Source organism: Stegodyphus dumicola, chromosome 4 (assembly GCF_044657685.1).
Source record: "Stegodyphus dumicola isolate Sdum_Otavi_A_Nest chromosome 4, ASM4465768v1".
Classification (NCBI taxonomy): domain Eukaryota; kingdom Metazoa; phylum Arthropoda; class Arachnida; order Araneae; family Eresidae; genus Stegodyphus; species Stegodyphus dumicola.
This window is the reverse complement of record NC_140771.1, coordinates 207,038,944-207,057,099: the sequence shown is the minus strand read 5'-3', so window position 1 is coordinate 207,057,099 and position 18,156 is coordinate 207,038,944. Positions and strand designations below refer to the sequence as shown.

At 29.0% G+C, this 18,156-nt stretch overlaps 1 protein-coding gene across 1 annotated transcript in view; it reads left to right on the top strand.

Moving 5' to 3' along the window:
• Positions 1–18,156, top strand: part of Impbeta11 (importin beta11) — a 125,554-nt gene that overhangs the window by 49,516 nt on the left and 57,882 nt on the right. The window contains exons 7-10 of the mRNA XM_085815924.1: positions 5,970–6,040; positions 8,349–8,448; positions 9,182–9,274; positions 13,797–13,952. Coding sequence (XP_085672050.1) covers positions 5,970–6,040; positions 8,349–8,448; positions 9,182–9,274; positions 13,797–13,952 — 420 coding nt within the window. The remainder of the gene's footprint in view (positions 1–5,969; positions 6,041–8,348; positions 8,449–9,181; positions 9,275–13,796; positions 13,953–18,156) is intronic.

The window sequence follows — 18,156 nt, the reverse complement described above, 5'->3', positions numbered from 1 at the left end:
TAAGTCAAATTACATATCGATTCAGTGTTTTTAATTAACAGAAGCAGCACAGGTTAAGAAGTTATTTGCAGTTGATTTTTCAATGTAAAAGAGTTAGAAAAAGGCTTTGTACTTTTTCTCCCACCACTAATTCAACGATTCTCACATTTCTTAGAATTTTTAATAGAACATAAGAGATTAAACAATTCAATTTTTGGATATGGTTTTGGATTTGCTGCAGCTCTATAAAATCAGCGAAGTTGAGACATTATTAGCAAATTTTAATCTAGCCATTCCTTTGTGATTGGTGTTGCTCTTTGAAGAAAAACTTCAAATAAGAAATAAAATAACTGTCCCCTCATTAATATCATACATTAAAGAGATAATTTTGTTATGAAAATTATTTCTTCTAACTGCGCACAATGGAAGCATTAACTATCTGTATGATATCTCTGAACAGTATAGTTAAATAAAATTAAGATTATTCCAAATGAAACTAATGTTTCAGATACAATTCATAAACACAGGTAATTAAAAATTGAAAAATTTTACCACTTACCAAAATTTTCAGTTTAGATAAATATATGAATGAATTTTGAATGCATTGAAAAATTTTATTTATTATAATTATACCTATTATTATAATAGTCTGTTATTATTATACCTATTATTATAATACCTATTATTATTCTGATTATTATATTATAATACCTATTATTATAATATAATAATCAGAATTTTCAAATGAGGAGAAAGAGACTGGTTGCCTTTTTTCACAACAGAAATGCTTCTGGTAGAGTTCACTTCCTTAGAAAATGTACATGTTTTTGGAGAAAATAACATCAATTTATTTACACTTTTTTTCTAATTTATGCTTTCTTTTTTCAGGGTGTCCCATATTAAGTGATTTATATTAACCCAATACAAGTTAAAGGATTATTTCTTGTAACACAATACACAGCAAAATTTGTAAGAAAAATAAACAGTAACTTTCGAAGACTTTAGATTGGATCCGTTACTTTTCACTTTCTCATAATCAAATTGCCCGGATCCCTCATATTTTATCCCTAAGGGCTAATTAGACCTTCTATAGTGATTCCTGCAGTTAAGTAAAATGCCTTGGTTCTATTCATAGATACGCCTTTGTTATTTAGATGCTTACTTTTTTCCTTAAAAAGGAGAAAGAAGCTTTAAAACTGAAAAAAAGCAACTTTAAGAATTTTGAAAAAATCAATGTTCTACTCTATAGAATTGAAAAATGAAAAAAATATTTATATTTTAAAATTTTAGGCCATGAGTCTAACCTGTTATAATGAACCAGGAAAAATTAACAATATTTTCACATTCCCCTACCGATGACAAGGGTACTATTATGGTACAATATTAGTACTGAATTTTTTAATATTATTTTTCTGTTTTGCATTATGATCAAAAAGTAAAATGCATTTGTTTCTGATAAACATGTTAAAACTATAGTGTAGAACATCTTTTTTTTTGCAAAACAAAGACCATGCCAATAAAGTTATTTTCTTCGAAAAGGGATGTTGTTGATTTATGGTTTCGGCATGATTTCGACGATGATCTTACAATTGCATCATCAAATTTTTATCATTATAATTATTATTTCATATATGCTTGCTACTGCTTGTTTAAATCAGTATGGAAAAGCAAACAAAGGTTGTCTGTCTATAGGAAGGGATGCCGTGAAGGACTTTCAAAGGGAAACTTGTCTGTTTACTGTATATGCAAGGAAAACTATAAACACTCGTTCAACTCGTTCCCGGATATTCTAACCTGTGTCGAACTAGCGCCATTCATCAATCTTATCCATTCTGCCCACTAGTACTAGGTTATGGGCTTTTTTCATTCTTTTTAAAATCTCTTAATTTATACTTCTTTTAATTGGTATTTATTTGATTATTTGTTCCCAAATACAGACACGCACAAAATAAATAAATCTAAAAGTTTTCAGTTTTTATATTACGCTTAAAGGGGCATTTTTTAACGTTTTTAGTGTTACCTTTATTTATTAAATATCGTGTTCTTCGCATTTAAACCATAAAATTCAATTCAACAGCAGTACCGCAAAATAAACTAAAAAGAGAATATCTGTAGAATTTCTGATACAGTCTCACGCGCTGGAGATAAAAATGTTTTCTTTTCGTACAGTGTTGCCATTGCTTGTTTTGAAATTAATGAGTTTGTTAATCAAAATTTCGTTAAAGTTTTAGAAAATATGAAATAGATAATAAAGCAAATTCTAAACTCCAAATTTGGGCTTCCAGATGCCTATATTGAGTAAGTGAAATGTCGCAAAATTCCAAAACAAAATTAATATCCCTTCTGGACAATTTGCCTCTTCAGGCTAATAATAAAATAAAATAAATTACTTGGCAGTGAATGAATTTTTTTATCTGTGTATTTAACAACTACCCTATTAGATCATTTTAAACGGCAATAATTTAAATTGCTATATGACTAAGAAAATAAAATTCATTGCATTGAAAGCATCGAAGTTGCCATGCTCTCTACATTATTCAAAAAAAAAAAGTTATATTTATTGACTTAAGTGAAATTCAAAATTAATGTAAAAAACAATTACTCAAAATTATTTTACTGTGTTTCCTTCCCTCTTTTGTGCAATATTAAGATAATAAGTAGCAAATCTCAAAATTAAATAACCCAACTTATTTTTTTTGTAAATACTTATTTTCTGTTAAATATTATGCTTTCAGATGCTTGGTCTGAAACAAAAGGGCTTTTTCTTCTTTAGTGACATTATGCTTGATAGCTAGAGGCAAAGTGGGACCAGAGATGGAGGGATATTCAAAGCTGTAATAGAACAAAAGCTTTACGACTTGAAAGTGTTCCCTAACCTTCGAAGGTAGTGGTGAAGCAGGAGGGTGCTCGGGAGCCCAGAGCCTGGCTATGCGCCTGTATTATTAAGAACGTTAAGCACAAGACTGTATAAAAAGCCTCAAATGCATAACTTCCCACGGTGATCTCTCGGTGCTTTGAGCTAAACTCTGAACTCAGAAATAGACTGAGAACTGATGCTTTCTTCTGTCCTACATTGTTTCCACATGTCCCCTGTGAAATTTCGAGTATCTCTGGTTTCATAAAATTGTTGGAAGGCTTATACAGTCGTAGTTATGTAGTGATTGTTCCAAAGTGTCGCCAAATGGTCTTTAAATTTGCCGACAGTTGGGGACAAAAGTTTGTTTGCCAAAACCATTGCCCTCAGTTTAAGTGAACTTGCCCCTGTATTCTTATTTTTCCAGCAAAGCTTCACATTCTTGAGACTTTTGATGCTACATTATGCACAAGATGCTACAATTTACGTGTAGTTTCACTAAAATTATTTTCATATATAAAAATGCATAGCATTATTATTTCTTTATGTTAGCATAAACAAAAGGTTATGTATAATTTCATAATTTGCATCCTTGTTTCTAATTCTCATTATGTTCAAAATGATAGGGGTGTTTCAAATAAGTATAGATAATTTAAAATTCTATGTGCACTGGCAGCTTTGAAATAATTGTTTCTTGTGAATCTAAAATGTTAGGAGTTAGCATGGCACATTTTAATTTCTTTCATGTATCATCTAGAGTTTAATTTATGGTAGGGCATCTGTTGCAACATTTTGTTTCCCTGGAGTGCATTTAATTATTAAATTGTATTCTAGTAATTTAATCATATTCGTATACAGTCATACAATGGATGCATGGTTTGTATATACTGTAATTGGCTGAGCATGGATTAATGCTACGTTAAGTTTTTTAAAAGGCATGTTTTCTTCTCTTATCAAGTGAATCTAGCCTTTTTTTCTTTTTTAATTTTATAAGGCTCTGCTACTTAAGTAAAATAAGTCTTCTATAATACACAAAAATAATGCCAGTTTTTTGCTGTGTTAGATAGTGGATAATTTTTGGATTACTGCAGTTTCGGAATTTTCCATTCATTTTCCTTGCTCAGATATCTAATAACTCAGGTATCGAAGTTCTTTGGCTGCAAATTTACATTTTACTGCATTTGCATGTAAAACTGCTTTTTTTTAGAAGGGAGAGAACGTTGTCAATTGTGCTGCTTGTGACTGTTAGGTCATCTGAATATATGAATGTTGATTTTGCAGAGACAAGTCTTAAGATAATGCCTATAGCTCTTTGAAATGTAGCAGAGGCTCCACATAGGCCAAATGGCATTCTAAGGAAGGCATCAATACCTGATTTGGTAATAAATGCGATTTTTGTTCATGTCTTCTGGTTTCACACCTATCTGAAATCATTCAGGCATGAGTTTCAGCATTGCCATGTATTTAGTAGATTTAATTTTTCACATTAATTCCTCAGTTATTGGTAAGGGGTAAACCAGGTATTTTGTTATGCTGTTTAGTTTTCTGTAGTCAGTAGTAAAATGCCATGTTTTAAAATCAGTTTGTAGGAAATTACTTTTTGTAATGGGATAATTAATGGGGATAACATAATGGGGATAATTTTTTTTCAGCATGTCCATAGTATGCTTTTTTTATGATTTCCACTTTAACATTGTCATAGCAGTAAGGATTTTGCAAAGTTATTTCCTGTTCCAATCAAGTGACTGACCACATGTGTCAACCCTGCAGTATTATCAAATAAAATTGAAATTTTTCTTACTGACTGGACAAACTTCATTTTCTCTTCTGGATTTAGTTCCTTAAGGCCCAAGACTGATTTCTTTTTCTTCCAGCTTGTTTATATCTAACTGTATCATATCCTCTTGAAAATTAATTTTCAGTAAGTTTAAAGAAGTTCAACTCTAATATTACATATTCTTTTAAGTTTCTCTTTCCCACACAGAGAGAGAGACCAAATATATATATATATAATTTATTTCTAGCCTGCATATTTAAAGTCACTCAGCCCACACATTCACAATGTTTTCCCTATACCACTATCACTTTACTTTTCGCTGCATCAAATAATCGATATCTCCTAGCATTTTTCTGCCCAAAAACTACTTTGTGCCTCTGTGTACTTTGCGCATCTGAAGATATGCCACTTAACAGTTCAGATAATTGGGAGGGACAAATTTTTTATTGGTACTGTATTTAATTGGGTGTTAGATACGTCAGTATACAAAATTCTTCTTTTCTTTCTCCTGCTTTATTTTATTTATTTTTTTTTAGAAATTGAAAATGCAGTAGTTTTTATTATTATTATTATTATTTTAAGTTTTTTTATTATCATTGTCAAACTAATCAGAGAAAATGCATATCAGCATTATGTTAACATATATATATTGAAACCGTAGCTGTAGAAAGTTCTCACATTAATTATTGCTACATTTTATATTATGCCTTACTGTAATTGATAAAAAGTAAAGCAGAAGCACAAGATAGCAAATTATTGCCACATTTTAATAACTCACAAAATACTAAAAAGGTTTAAAATAACCTTTTTATTTTAATATGAACTGAACATAAGGTGTAACTTGTGCTACAGACAAATCACCACTACTCCTGGTAGACAGACAGTTCAATTAAAATGCTGATAAAGTACTCTGAGACTGCACATTCATTAGAATAAACTGGCGTATTTATTTTACTTTTGGCCAAAGATTAAAGCATAGGCTATCAAGAATGCAAAAGCTGGAACATCACTTTTAGCTGAGTTGATGGGAAAAAATAAACTACAGATGTGAGTGCCAGAAGCTCTTTTCAATTAAGATTCGAAATCCTCTGTTTAAATACTCTCAAAGCTTATTTGCATTCTGATGAGGAAGGAATGCAGAAGGAAGAAGTTAGAGAAGATCAAAATGATAGCAATTAGTTAACATACGATACTTTACAAAGTCAGAAAAGTCTTAATGTATTTGGTGCATTGTATTTTTAGGAGGCCAAATAATTTTGCATGATTTGGCTGGAAAGCACTTTTCCTTTCTTTTTTAAAATAAAAAATTATGTTTTGTATGTATTCTTGTGTAATTTTACTTTTTTGAAATTTTTTCAGGAGCATATTTACAAAATAGAGAGCAGTTGTTAGAAACATGTGAAAAATATTTGGTTCTATTAATAAAAGTTGTAAGTATATATAATAATTCAAAGTTCCACTTTTCTCATGTATTGTCTTATTAAAAGTAATGCTTTATGGTTTATTAAACTTGCATGTTTCATATTAGTTGGATTAATTAAAAAATAATGTTTTATAATAATGTTTCTTTCTTTTTTTTTAATTTAATTTTTTTATGTATTTTATTCTCTGTAAATACTATTATTTTGAGTCAATCTAAGTCACAATAAGACTTTTAAAATGGGAAAAAATAATAAAAAATAGTCACTTTCAAATTTACAGCTAGTAGGACTTTAGAACGTCAAAACAGTCAAAATACTGTATAATCATAGCACATGTGTAGAGTATAATGCAAAGACTTAGTTATTGGAAGGATCTTAAAAATCTGAATAAAAAGTGTGAATAAATTGAAGTAATGCACTACAAATTTACATATGTTGGGAACTATGATTAAAATGTTGCCACATTCTTATATTACTTCTAAATTATTATATTATATTACTTCTATATTATATCTCTATTATATTACTTCTATATTATATTTATATTATATTAATTCTATATTATATATTATATCTTTATTATATTACTTCTAAAAAACAATTATTTTTTGTTCATATTTTATTCATATTTCTTATTACCTATTCTGCACTTTCTTACTCCCAGCCTTTTTTTTTTATTTGTTTGTTACACATACTTATTCTTGTCTACTTCTCAACATTTTATAAACTATTTGCAGCATTTTATACAAGAAATAATTTACTATGATTTTGTTATGACTTTTGTTTGCTTTTTGATGGTATGCCTATTTTAAAGTTATTTTAAAAAATTGAATATGGTTGAGAGTGTATCAATAACAAGTATTACTTAAAAGTGAAGGTTATTTTATTTTATTTATTTATTTGAGGGGAGGATATAATTCAATGTGACTAATAGTTTTCATCATTGAAAGTTCATGTGATTTTTACTATGCAATTAAAGAAAATAAAAATATATTATTAAATGAGCTTAGGTTTTGTGTCAAAGAACATTATCAAATTTAAATATATTTGATTTGGATTTTACTTTCAAATGTTCTATAGGAATGAACTCCGAAATTATTCAAATGAAATAATACAAATCGGAATAGATAATTGCAAATTGTATGGTTTAAAAATTACTTGTAGTTTTAAATGTAATTTATTATGAAAAAAAGAACAAGAATTTGTTTAAAATGTAAAAATTAGTGGTATATAATTGACTTTTTCTTTTCCATTTTTGGAGTTTTATTTTTAATATAAGTAATATATTTTAAATTTTAAACTTTAGTTTTCAGAAAAAAAAAAAAAATAAGGTAGAGTGACATTCAAAAATTCTTTTAAAGCTTTTGTTTAAATTGGCCAAGAAAATTTTTAAAATAATGATAAAAATGCTAATGCAAATATTGATACCGTGTGCTGTTAAATGTACTTTATTCTGTGTGGCCATAGTAATTGTATTTGTGTATACAATTTTATGGTGTGGGAGTCACCAATTAAACCCTTTGTGTGTGTGCATGTGCATGCATGTGTAAATGTGGTATTTCTGTCAATTTATAGCAAATTTGTCACAGAACATTTTGTTACATGTAATTAGTTATTGGCTTTGCATTAATTTTTTTTATTTTTCAGATTTTTCAGGCTTCTTTTAAACATATGTTATCTTTTTTAATTGAAATATTGCAGTTTGCTTTAAAGACAACTATTTAATGCTAAATGACAGAGTTTCGATTTGCTACGGTTCTGAGTAATGAAGGCTTTGCTTTAGTATGAGCCAAATTTAAACACAAAATCCTGAGTTTGTTAAATAGAGTTAAATTTTTGAGATGTTCTTCCTTCTTTAACTTTTTTTCTTTTTTTGTGGCAGGCGAAATGTCTTCTAACTGGAAAGAAGTAATTTCATATGAAGGACATTCAAACTTTCATGTGAAGGATTAAATTTTTTCTTTGGTTAGTGTTTTAAGTAGCAGCATTGACTGAAGAAAATTAATATTTTTATATTTGGACATCTCTTTAATTTAGATGGAAATAACCTTATTTTGTAAATTGGCTGAGCTTTTGGAATCTGGGGATCTATCAGAGACTGCTGAGCTACTGAATTCTTCTTTCTGTATTTAATTAAATGTTTATGAAGTAGATTAAGCACTTTGACCACCTTAATAGTTCAGCGTTTCTTACTGATTTTTTAAGAAATTTGAAGGGACGAGAGAATGTATTGAAACTTTGTTTAAAATGTTAATATTTATTATTGTATATATTTTTAAAATTTGTTATTTTTAAATTCCTTTTTTTTTTATTTTAGCTGCGTGATGTGTTGGAGCTTCAGCCATTTGCATTTGTTCAGTTTATTAGACCAACATTAGAATGCAGTGTTACATTTTGTTTCAGCAAGGAATTTGAAGGTACAAATTTATTCTCTATCATTGTTTAGCATTTTTAAGTTTGCTTTTCTATTTTACATGTAAAAAACCAAAACTAATTTAAAAAAAGAAAATTTCTAAAAGTGCTACTGTACTGCTAAATAGTATATTATTACTAGCTAATCTTTTAAATCCCATTTGAGCCTTTATAAAGTTTGTTATAATTTAGCCCAACAAGGTGATTAATGATTTTACTATTACAAATATTTAATTATATGAACTAAAGTAACTCATTAAATAAGGGGAGGAAGATAACTAAATGGCAAAAAGTCATATTAACAATGAAATTTCTAAATTAAAATTCTTTTCTAATACATTTAAAATTATTTGTGTGGGTTTTTTTTTTTTTTTTTTTTTTTTTTTTTAATATCTGTGACCTCTTCAAACACTGAGCAGGTGGCACATTCATTCTGTGTTTATTTCCTAGTTTTTAAAAAGATTTTGATGTTATATCTTTTCATCAGCTTTATTAATCTATTTTAAATATACATTATGTATATTTAAAATATTATTTTAAATAGTAAATAACCAATAATAATAATTTAAAATATTATTTTAAATATACATTATGTATGTTTGAAATAATGATAGAAACACTAAGTACAATTATGTGTTTCAGATGTACTTTTAAATAGTAAGATATAAAAATATTTTATTTTGTATTTCATATTTAATTTTAAATGCAGATAAAGTGTGTTTATTTTTTTTTTTACAGGTCGCCTTTTTGAACGTCTCATTGTGCAGTTTTTAAATTTAATAAAAGGTGTTCTTCTTTGTCAAGAGTACAAACCAGCAAAACTCGTTGAGGGTAAATATATTAAAAGTTTATTCTAAATTAAAAAAAAGAGCATGCATTTTTTGGTAAGAATATATTTACGGGTGGCCCTTGGCTGTTTTGGGCGTATATGGTCACTAAGTTTGTGCAATTCTTTGGCTTGTTATTTTGGCTTTGTGAAGCACCGATTTTTGCTATAAAAACCACCACCACACAAAGCCAAAATAACAAGTCAGAGAATTGCAAACTCTATCCATGTACACATCGACCTATTTTCACTAAAAAAAAAAAAATCAGAGAATTGCACAAACTTCCAATTGTGCACTTCCTTGACTTTGTCCATGTACACAACGATCTATTTTCACTTAAAAAGTCAAAGGAGCAGCCAGTTCTACACTAGAGCCAAACAAAAAATATATAATCTCATTAAACTATATTTTAAATCAAACAATGAAATAACATAAAAAAGGAAATTCTTCTTAGCATTACACAAAGGAAATATCCACTTACCTTATTTAGAAATTTCCGTGTCTTCAATCAAATAAAATTCCTTAACAGCATCAAAAAACTTCTCAGAATTATCTGAACTAGAATCTGTAGACTGGCGTCGCCACATAAATTCACAAAAGTAAGAGTCAAAAATATCCTCCGTAGTGCCGGTATCCTCTGACGTTCGACAATACAAATTTCCTTCGTACAAACAGAACACTTTTAATTCTGTTGAATTACATCCAAGAAAGTTTCTTTTCATCTGTCCTCAACCACTTCCACTCTCTTTTGTTCTACACCATCAAACACCCATTTTACCACCTGCAGCCATTTTCCGATGCAAAGCACACAATACGTGATGTACTCATAACTGACATCCAGTAAGTATTTTCCCATTAGTTAAGTTCACCGCAACCAATAACGTCATAATATGGTTTCCATAATATTCAACTATTCAGGTTACCATAAATGAAACAACAGCTTAGTGATAATCCAAGGGGCACCCTTAAGTATATTATAACCTATTTCCCCCCTGAGATATATAAATGGTGATTATTGATTTCATATTCAAACTGTATGTAGGCAGATAGTAATTCTAATAATTTAGAATCTATAGCTGGGAAAGTTTTCTGTAAATTCTAAACAAATTTGTTTCCTTTTAAACTTTATCTGTTTTCTTTTAAAGCATTTAAAAAGTACTTTCTGTTATGAATACAATCCTTTATCCTCTGATATAGTTTGTGTGTTTTAATTTATTGCAACAAACTAAAAATTATTGTATATAACAAAATATTTTATGTTTCATGAAAGGTATCCAAAATAACAAAATTATATAATTATAAATATTTACGATAGGTATTTCTAGTTCGTTAATGTTTTTTCCTTACCACTATCAAGGCTGGATTCCATGTATAAGCTACACAAGCTATAGCTTAGGGCCTCCACTTTCTTGGGCCCCCCCAAAAGTAAAATATAGTATAAATAGTATTAAAATTATCTCAGTTTTAGGCAAAAGAAACATCTATCGACAATTAACAATTCCACATTGATTCAGCATAATTGTCATTACAGTGCTCATTATATGCTGTCCATATGCTATGGACTTTTAAATACTGAATATGTTATTGAACTTGAAGTCTAAGCAAGTTTTTTTAATACAGCTCTCAGGAAATAATGTAGGGGCATTAAATTTGGTGAATCGTAAAGTTCTGTGAGATATCTGTCATTATTCAGGAGATTTCTTAGTAGCAGACTTCTCAAATCGTCATTCTTCAGTTTGCCTTTTGTTGAAAGCTGTGTGTTGTGTTTTAAAAACAATAGCAGATTTTAATTCTTGTAGCTGTAGTGTGCATGGAATATTTTCCTGGCATTCTAAAATATCTTTGTTCTCTAAGAGTGGGTTTGTATGTACAGCTACCATTTGATTTACGTATAAACTTTGAAAATTATCTCTGTAGTGGCTCAAAAGTTTCTAGCGGTAAATTTTTAAAAATATGTTATTTCATATTTTGTACATTTTCATTCTGTATTCTTTATCTGCCATATGTAATTATTAATAAAGCATAAAAAATTTTAAGGAATATTTTCTCTTCGTATTTGACTACTCACAATTTATTTTTCTCTGTAAATGTTTAAATGTGACTGCTGTATAAAATTGTGAAAAGTCCTTGATTTTGGTGATGCATGCTTTTTGAAGTTATGCTTTGTAAAAATGCAATAATTTTTTTGTGGGATTTACTGTGAGTTAGTGAATATATTTAACCCTTGAGCATTTGCGAGATAAAGCAATTCTTTCTTCCTAGATATGAATATCTGTGAGTCGCTAATTTGTAATGCGAGTTGGCTTGTTTGCTCCCACTGTAGTGCATAGTTGGAATGCAAGCTGAGCTCATTCATGACCATCAAAAGTTTAATAAATACAGTGTTAACTTTTCTTGCTAGGAGTTGTTATTTTTCTAATACCTCATTTTTCTTAAGAAACCACTTCTTCAATTATACTAGGCATTTTGTGCTTCAATCATACTAGTCTTCTTAATTTAGTCTTAAATTTTTCGTGAGAAGGAGCAGTATTTCAAATCTATCTTAAAACAATCTTCCCTTTATAGCTGTATGATACAGCCATGGAATACAAGATAATTTTTGACTGTCTTAGAAATGAAAATCTTAACTTAGTTCATTAGATAAACTGATGTTCATTTTTAGGTGTTTTATTTGATTTTCTTAAAATTTTGATTTCTTAAGAATTGAATCTCTGTAAACTGCTCTTTTATCCATTCCCCTAAAAGTCATTTATTTTTAAAAGAGGTACTTTTTACAACATTCTTTTATTTTTTATTATTAATTTCCAAATTTGCCAAAGCATTAAATAATATAATTCTGAAATTTTGGAATGGAATAATTTTGTTGTTCATAGCATTTTTTAACTCCAATTTCAGATAATTATTGTCAGCTTTTCTCTTATAACCACAGTGTACCTTATTATCTACCGGGTGATCAAAAAGTCAGTATAAATTTGAAAACTTAATAAATCACGGAATAATGTAGATAGAGAGGTAAAAATGGACACACATACTTAGAATGACATGGGGTTTTATTAGAAAAGCAATAATCTGATCAGAAAAGCAATAATTAGCATAACAAATTAAGACAAAGCAAAGATGATGTTCTTTACTGGAAATGCTGAATATGTTCACCATCATTCCTCAACAATAGTTGTAGTCAAGGAATAATGTCGTGAACAGCACTGTAAAGCATGTCCGGAGTTATGGAGAGGCATTGGCGTCGGATGTTGTCTTTCAGCATCCCTAGAGATGTCGGTCGATCACGATACACTTGCGACTTCAGGTAACCCCAAAGTCAGTAATCGCACGAACTGAGGTCTGGGGACCTGGGAGGCCAAGCATGACGAAAGTGGTGGCTGAGCTCATGATCATCACCAAACGATGTGCGCAAGAGATCTTTCACGCGTCTAGCAATATGGGGTGGAGCGCCATCCTGCATAAAATTCGTACGTTCCAGCAGGTGTTTATCAGCCAGGCTGGGGATGATGCGATTCTGTAACATATCGGCGTACCTCTCACCCGTCATGGTAGCAGTTACAAAACCAGAATCACGCATTTCCTCGAAGAAAAAAGGCCCAATAACAGTAAACTTTTTTTTGGTTCTAATAAAACCCCATGTTATTCTAAGTATGTGTGTCAATTTTTACCTCTCTATCTACATTATTCCGTGATTTATTAAGTTTTCAAATTTATACTGACTTTTTGATCACCCGGTATAAAGTGCTTTCATTTGTTACGTACTGGAACTGATGTTGCCTGTATGGGTGTATGTTAGAAAATAAGCACCACTAATAATACTGCAAAATTCATTTCACTGTGTACTCAATTATTATTAGCACTGTCATATGCTGTTAAAAGTTTTATAAATTGTATTCTTGTAAAATAAAACTTACATCATAAAAAATGAAGGTAGATCTACATAAATGACAATTAAATTTTCTAATGAAATTCACTTGGAAAGAAACTGTTATTTTTGTAGATTTTAAATGATAATAATAATAATGCCTGTTCTATTCCTATTTTTAACTAATAACATTATTAATATTTAAAATAATAATTTCTCTTCTGTTTCTGTCTTGTATTAAAGTATTTAAAGATGTTTTGATTAATAAAATGAAATAAAATAAGTCTTTTTGAAGGGATTTATTTATGTGCATTTATGTATTTTTTAACATCAGTTGATAAAATTCAACATGTCCATAAATGTTATGTAAATAAAACTTTATATTTGTTACTTATTAATTACAGTAAACTGTCTAGAATTGGCTAAGCTAATATGCAGAAATTAGGTGAATGCTAAAGCATATTTACAGATTTTGAATTACTCACTTATCTTAAAAAATTTTGAAATACTCTCTTGTACTAAAAAATATTGTATTTGCATCTGATTTATATCATTTTCACAAATAAAATGCCTTAATTATTTTGAAGTTTTACAAATTAGTTGCTATTTTTTTTAATAGGTTAATATTGCATAGTTGATTGTTTTTGATTTTTCACTTTAGATACAAAAAATCCTTTAACTCTGGAAGCTCATAAAATAAAAATGGAATTCTTTACTTATCCTGTGCTTAGTGAGATTTGCCATCAGTTATTGTCTAGATATTTTTTATTATCTGAATATGATATTGCTAGTTGGGAAAACAATCCAGAGGAGTTTGGTGAGTTTGTTATTTCTTTTAATTATGTAACAGTATAAATATTATAAATTTCTAAATTGTAAACATAATATTTATTTTCAGTTCATAAATTACTAATAATTGTTTGTCTCCTAAGACTTTTTAAAATTTTATTGTTATAGAAAGTAGATTCTAGTTATAGAAGTAAGTAATATAGATAGATATACAAGTAATAATGTAAAAAAAAAGTAACATTTATTTGTAAAATTTTGCAGAAATAAATAAATTTATTATTTCATGAAGAGATAAATTTTTATTACTTATTTAGATTATTATGCAATAAATTTTGTGTTTTTCATCTTGAGATACACAGACTCCAATTACTATGGATTCCCCATAGTTTCTACAAGAAATTTCATAAAAACCATGAACTGTGGTAAGTATGGATAAAAACTACAAGGGAGCAAGAGAAATAGTATGCAAAACAGAACTAACTTAGTCGTCCAATGATTGGTGAAATGATGGTCACATTGACCATTATTTTGCCAATCATTGGATGAATTATAATAATGTGGTAAATTGCCTTTATACATAATGAATAATATTATGATAATGTGGTAAATTGAGAATCTTGTTAGTTTTAAAGTATAGCTAATCATATATCTGCAAATACTGATCATTAATCTTTAAAATCAAGCACTCTGCAATGAAGGACTTGTTTACTGTGCATATGATTTGGCTCAATTCATTAAAATTGTAACAAGATGTACAGCATTTTTTATTGCGAGTTATTATTAAACTGGAAGTTTTAAGTTTGCTAATTAAGCCGTCTATAAGTGGTTAAAATTGTGGAGCCAGAAATTTAAAAGACTCATATTCTTCAAAATTTTCATGCATGAAAGCCTGTAAAATTTCCGTGAATAATTCACATTGCATTGTATGTGACAGAGACTTTCAGTTGCACATGACAGAAGTTATGATTATCAGTGGCATGTGTTTTCTCAAAGACGTAAAGAAATGAATTCAATAAAATCAACAGAAATATCAAATTTCTTTGAAAAAGATATTGAAATGGATGTTATAAAAGCCAAATGCTATTTTGTTCAATTTCTAATTGAGCAAAACCTTTCCATTTCAGTTTTGAACCATTCAAAACAATTTTTTAATGCAATGTTTCCAGATTCTGCTATAACAAAAAACTTTAGCTATAGGCACATGAGTGCAGAAATACTGTTACTAATATTGCAGAATCAGTGCACAATACATCATTTGTTTCAAGTACTGATGGAAATTTTAGTAAATTGTACCCTTTCATTGTGATATGTTACAGCAAAGAATAGGAGTAATAATTAGCTTATTGATTTCTATTTTAGAATGTGTAAATAATACCAGAGAAGCTATTTTAAATTGTGCAAATCAATATATGCAAAGGTTTAGAATGGAAAAATTGTGTATCTTTTTTTTTTTTTTTTTTTTTTCATCAGATAATGCTAGGAATAGTTGTGGGAAATTTAAAGGTATATGCTACGTTTTATGTTATTTTAAATATGTTTGGAATTTTATTAAAATGCATCTAAGATTTTCCATGCTGCCTGTTGAATGTAGCTGTAAAGTAATGCTGCTGAAAAATTAATTGGTTCAGAAGTAGAAGTGTTATTAAGAGATATATAATGAGATAGATATGTTATTTTTATTTAGAGAAAAGTTCAAAAAGGAAATATAGCTTCATACTTGCAGTTTTTTGGAATAGTGGCATGCTGTGATGAATTATTTTCATTCTCAATCAAATAATAATTGTAATGAAGGAAGAAGATCGCAAAACATTCAAGAAAATGTTATTGTCACATACCACCAGATTATGTTTTTATTTTTGAAGAATGCTTTACCTTTGTTTGTAACAGTAAATATTTGTAGAACCAAGCTTATTATATGCATAAATTAAGAAGGGAGCTTATTGAACTTTTAGTGAAATTGTTAGATTTGTAAAATAATCAGTAATTTCTGAAGAAGATTTTGAAGTCAATCTGATATCTGTTCTGTTTCAAAATTATGTTTTTGTGACCTTTCTCACTTGTCTGTCAGTAACATCAGAACAAGCTCACAAAATTCATCATTTCAAGGACTGCAAGATTCTGCCTGTCGTTGGCAAGAGCCTTGAACACCATATAGGTGGACAGTATGACTTTGCCCAGCTCTGCCCCCAATTTTGAAAGAGAGCATCCCGAGGGGGATTGGTCCAAGGGTCTCCCACCCCTCTTTCCCTACCATCAGCCTGTCAAGAGAACACAAATAACAAAAAGAAAAGGAAAATTTAATGATTGGAGGTAAAAACAAGAAAGTTTAAAATGCTCACTTTTTAAGTTTAAAATGCTCACTTGAACAAAAGTGAAATGAAAGTATTTTAAATTTATTATGGGCTCTTTTCTAAGTGCACACTCATGTATAAAATTTACTTTAAATCATCCATTTTGAAAACATGCTGAAGTTGCTAACATTAAACTGGAAGCTAAAGTTTTTTTTTTTTTTTTCCTCTTTAGTCCATTCATTTAACGGTGAATTCTCTTCCGTCCCCCCCCCCTTTTTTTTTTCCTGATGAAAAATATGTTCAAGTAGAAATTGAATTTTCTTTATATCAAATAGGTAATTTAAAAGAAGTGAAAAACTTGGCATATTAAATATAGTGTGCAAAATTAAAAGATATAAATTTGGTATATTGAATGCAAAGTACTGCCTGTTGTGATATTTCCAGATTTAATAATACCAAATTCAAATATGTTGGAAATTTGCATTCCTCTTTGCATCTGCTCAATGTTGAAAATGGTGAGAAATGCAATTCTGTTTAATCTCATGTAGAAGCCAAAGCTATATAGCGTCATGTTATCATCCACTGTGACTGTAGCAGTAGTTCTCTTCATTGTAGTGTGGCATTATGATGCAATGATTATTGATATGGATGTAGCTATTAGACAGAAGAATTGCAATAGGAGTCCTTTAGAGTGAGAGATTCCAGTGTAAACTGTATCTTTTATGAAGCAATATATTGACTTGTAGTCAAATATCTGCCATTGGATGTAATGCCAAGTAGATCTGAAAGATATGACACAGAATCAGTCATGCCAAATTATCACATGTTATCTCATCTTGCGTTATCCATATGCCACATGTTGGCACACAGTATTCATCTATCCTGTTAAAAGTGGTTCTCGTTGAAAAAGTAATTTCTTTAAGGAAATCAAAATCCCAAACCTCAGTAAGTGTGTATGCTTTATGGATTCTGATTTTCCTTCATATGATTATTTTTGATTCGCTTCAAAAATAAGTTAGTAGATTTAGTAATAGTTCTGTTTGAGTAATAAAATGAAAATTTCTAATTAAATATGCATGTAACTTATAAGAAGTATTTTTAATTTTTTTATTTATCAGTTTTAAGTTAAATGTAGGTTAGTTAATTAAAAAAGGTATGCCCTATGTGCATATTTTTAAAGTTGTAAAAATGACATCCGTATTGACTGCTGACAGGTTTTGTAATATGTTGGAATCTATGGATGCTTGAACTTTAAAATTCATAATTTAAATTTGTTCTTGTGCATGTCTGGCTTCTTTTTTTTGGGGGGGGGGAGACAGTTCTTTTAGCAAATTTTGCTTTATGTATATGTAATTTTTTTTTTTTTTTTTTTTTTTTTGGTTAACTCTAATTTTAACGTCCTGTGATCCACAAAGTACACCATGAGTCTTACACAAGTAAATTACAGCACTAGCAAAATAATGAAACAAATATATAAAAAATTATTTAAAAAATAAATAAAAATGATAAATATATATAAAATAAGTAAAACAAAAAATAATAAAATAAAAAGAATTAAATAATCTAAATTGAAAATAAAATTCTGAAAAGCAGAAATTGTCTCTTTAGTCCGAAAACGTTCAAAAAAAAATTTTTGGCCAAGATATAGACAGGCGCATCAAAGTTGCCTTGAAATATCTTCCTCTGTTAGACATGATAAACATACTCAAGAATAATATGCTTTACATCTTCATTGCCATTACCACAGCTGCACAAAACACTTGAAGTAAGTCCAAATCACTTTAAATAGCTCTTAAAATTTCCTTCTCCAATCAAAAATTGAGCCATTGAGTCTCCAATCAAAAATTAAAATCTGTTGAAAACTGAATAACTTTTGTTCTGTGGAAAATTGTAGAAAAAAGTTTTTGATCCATTTTGCTTTTTGGTGAGGCCAGATATTCT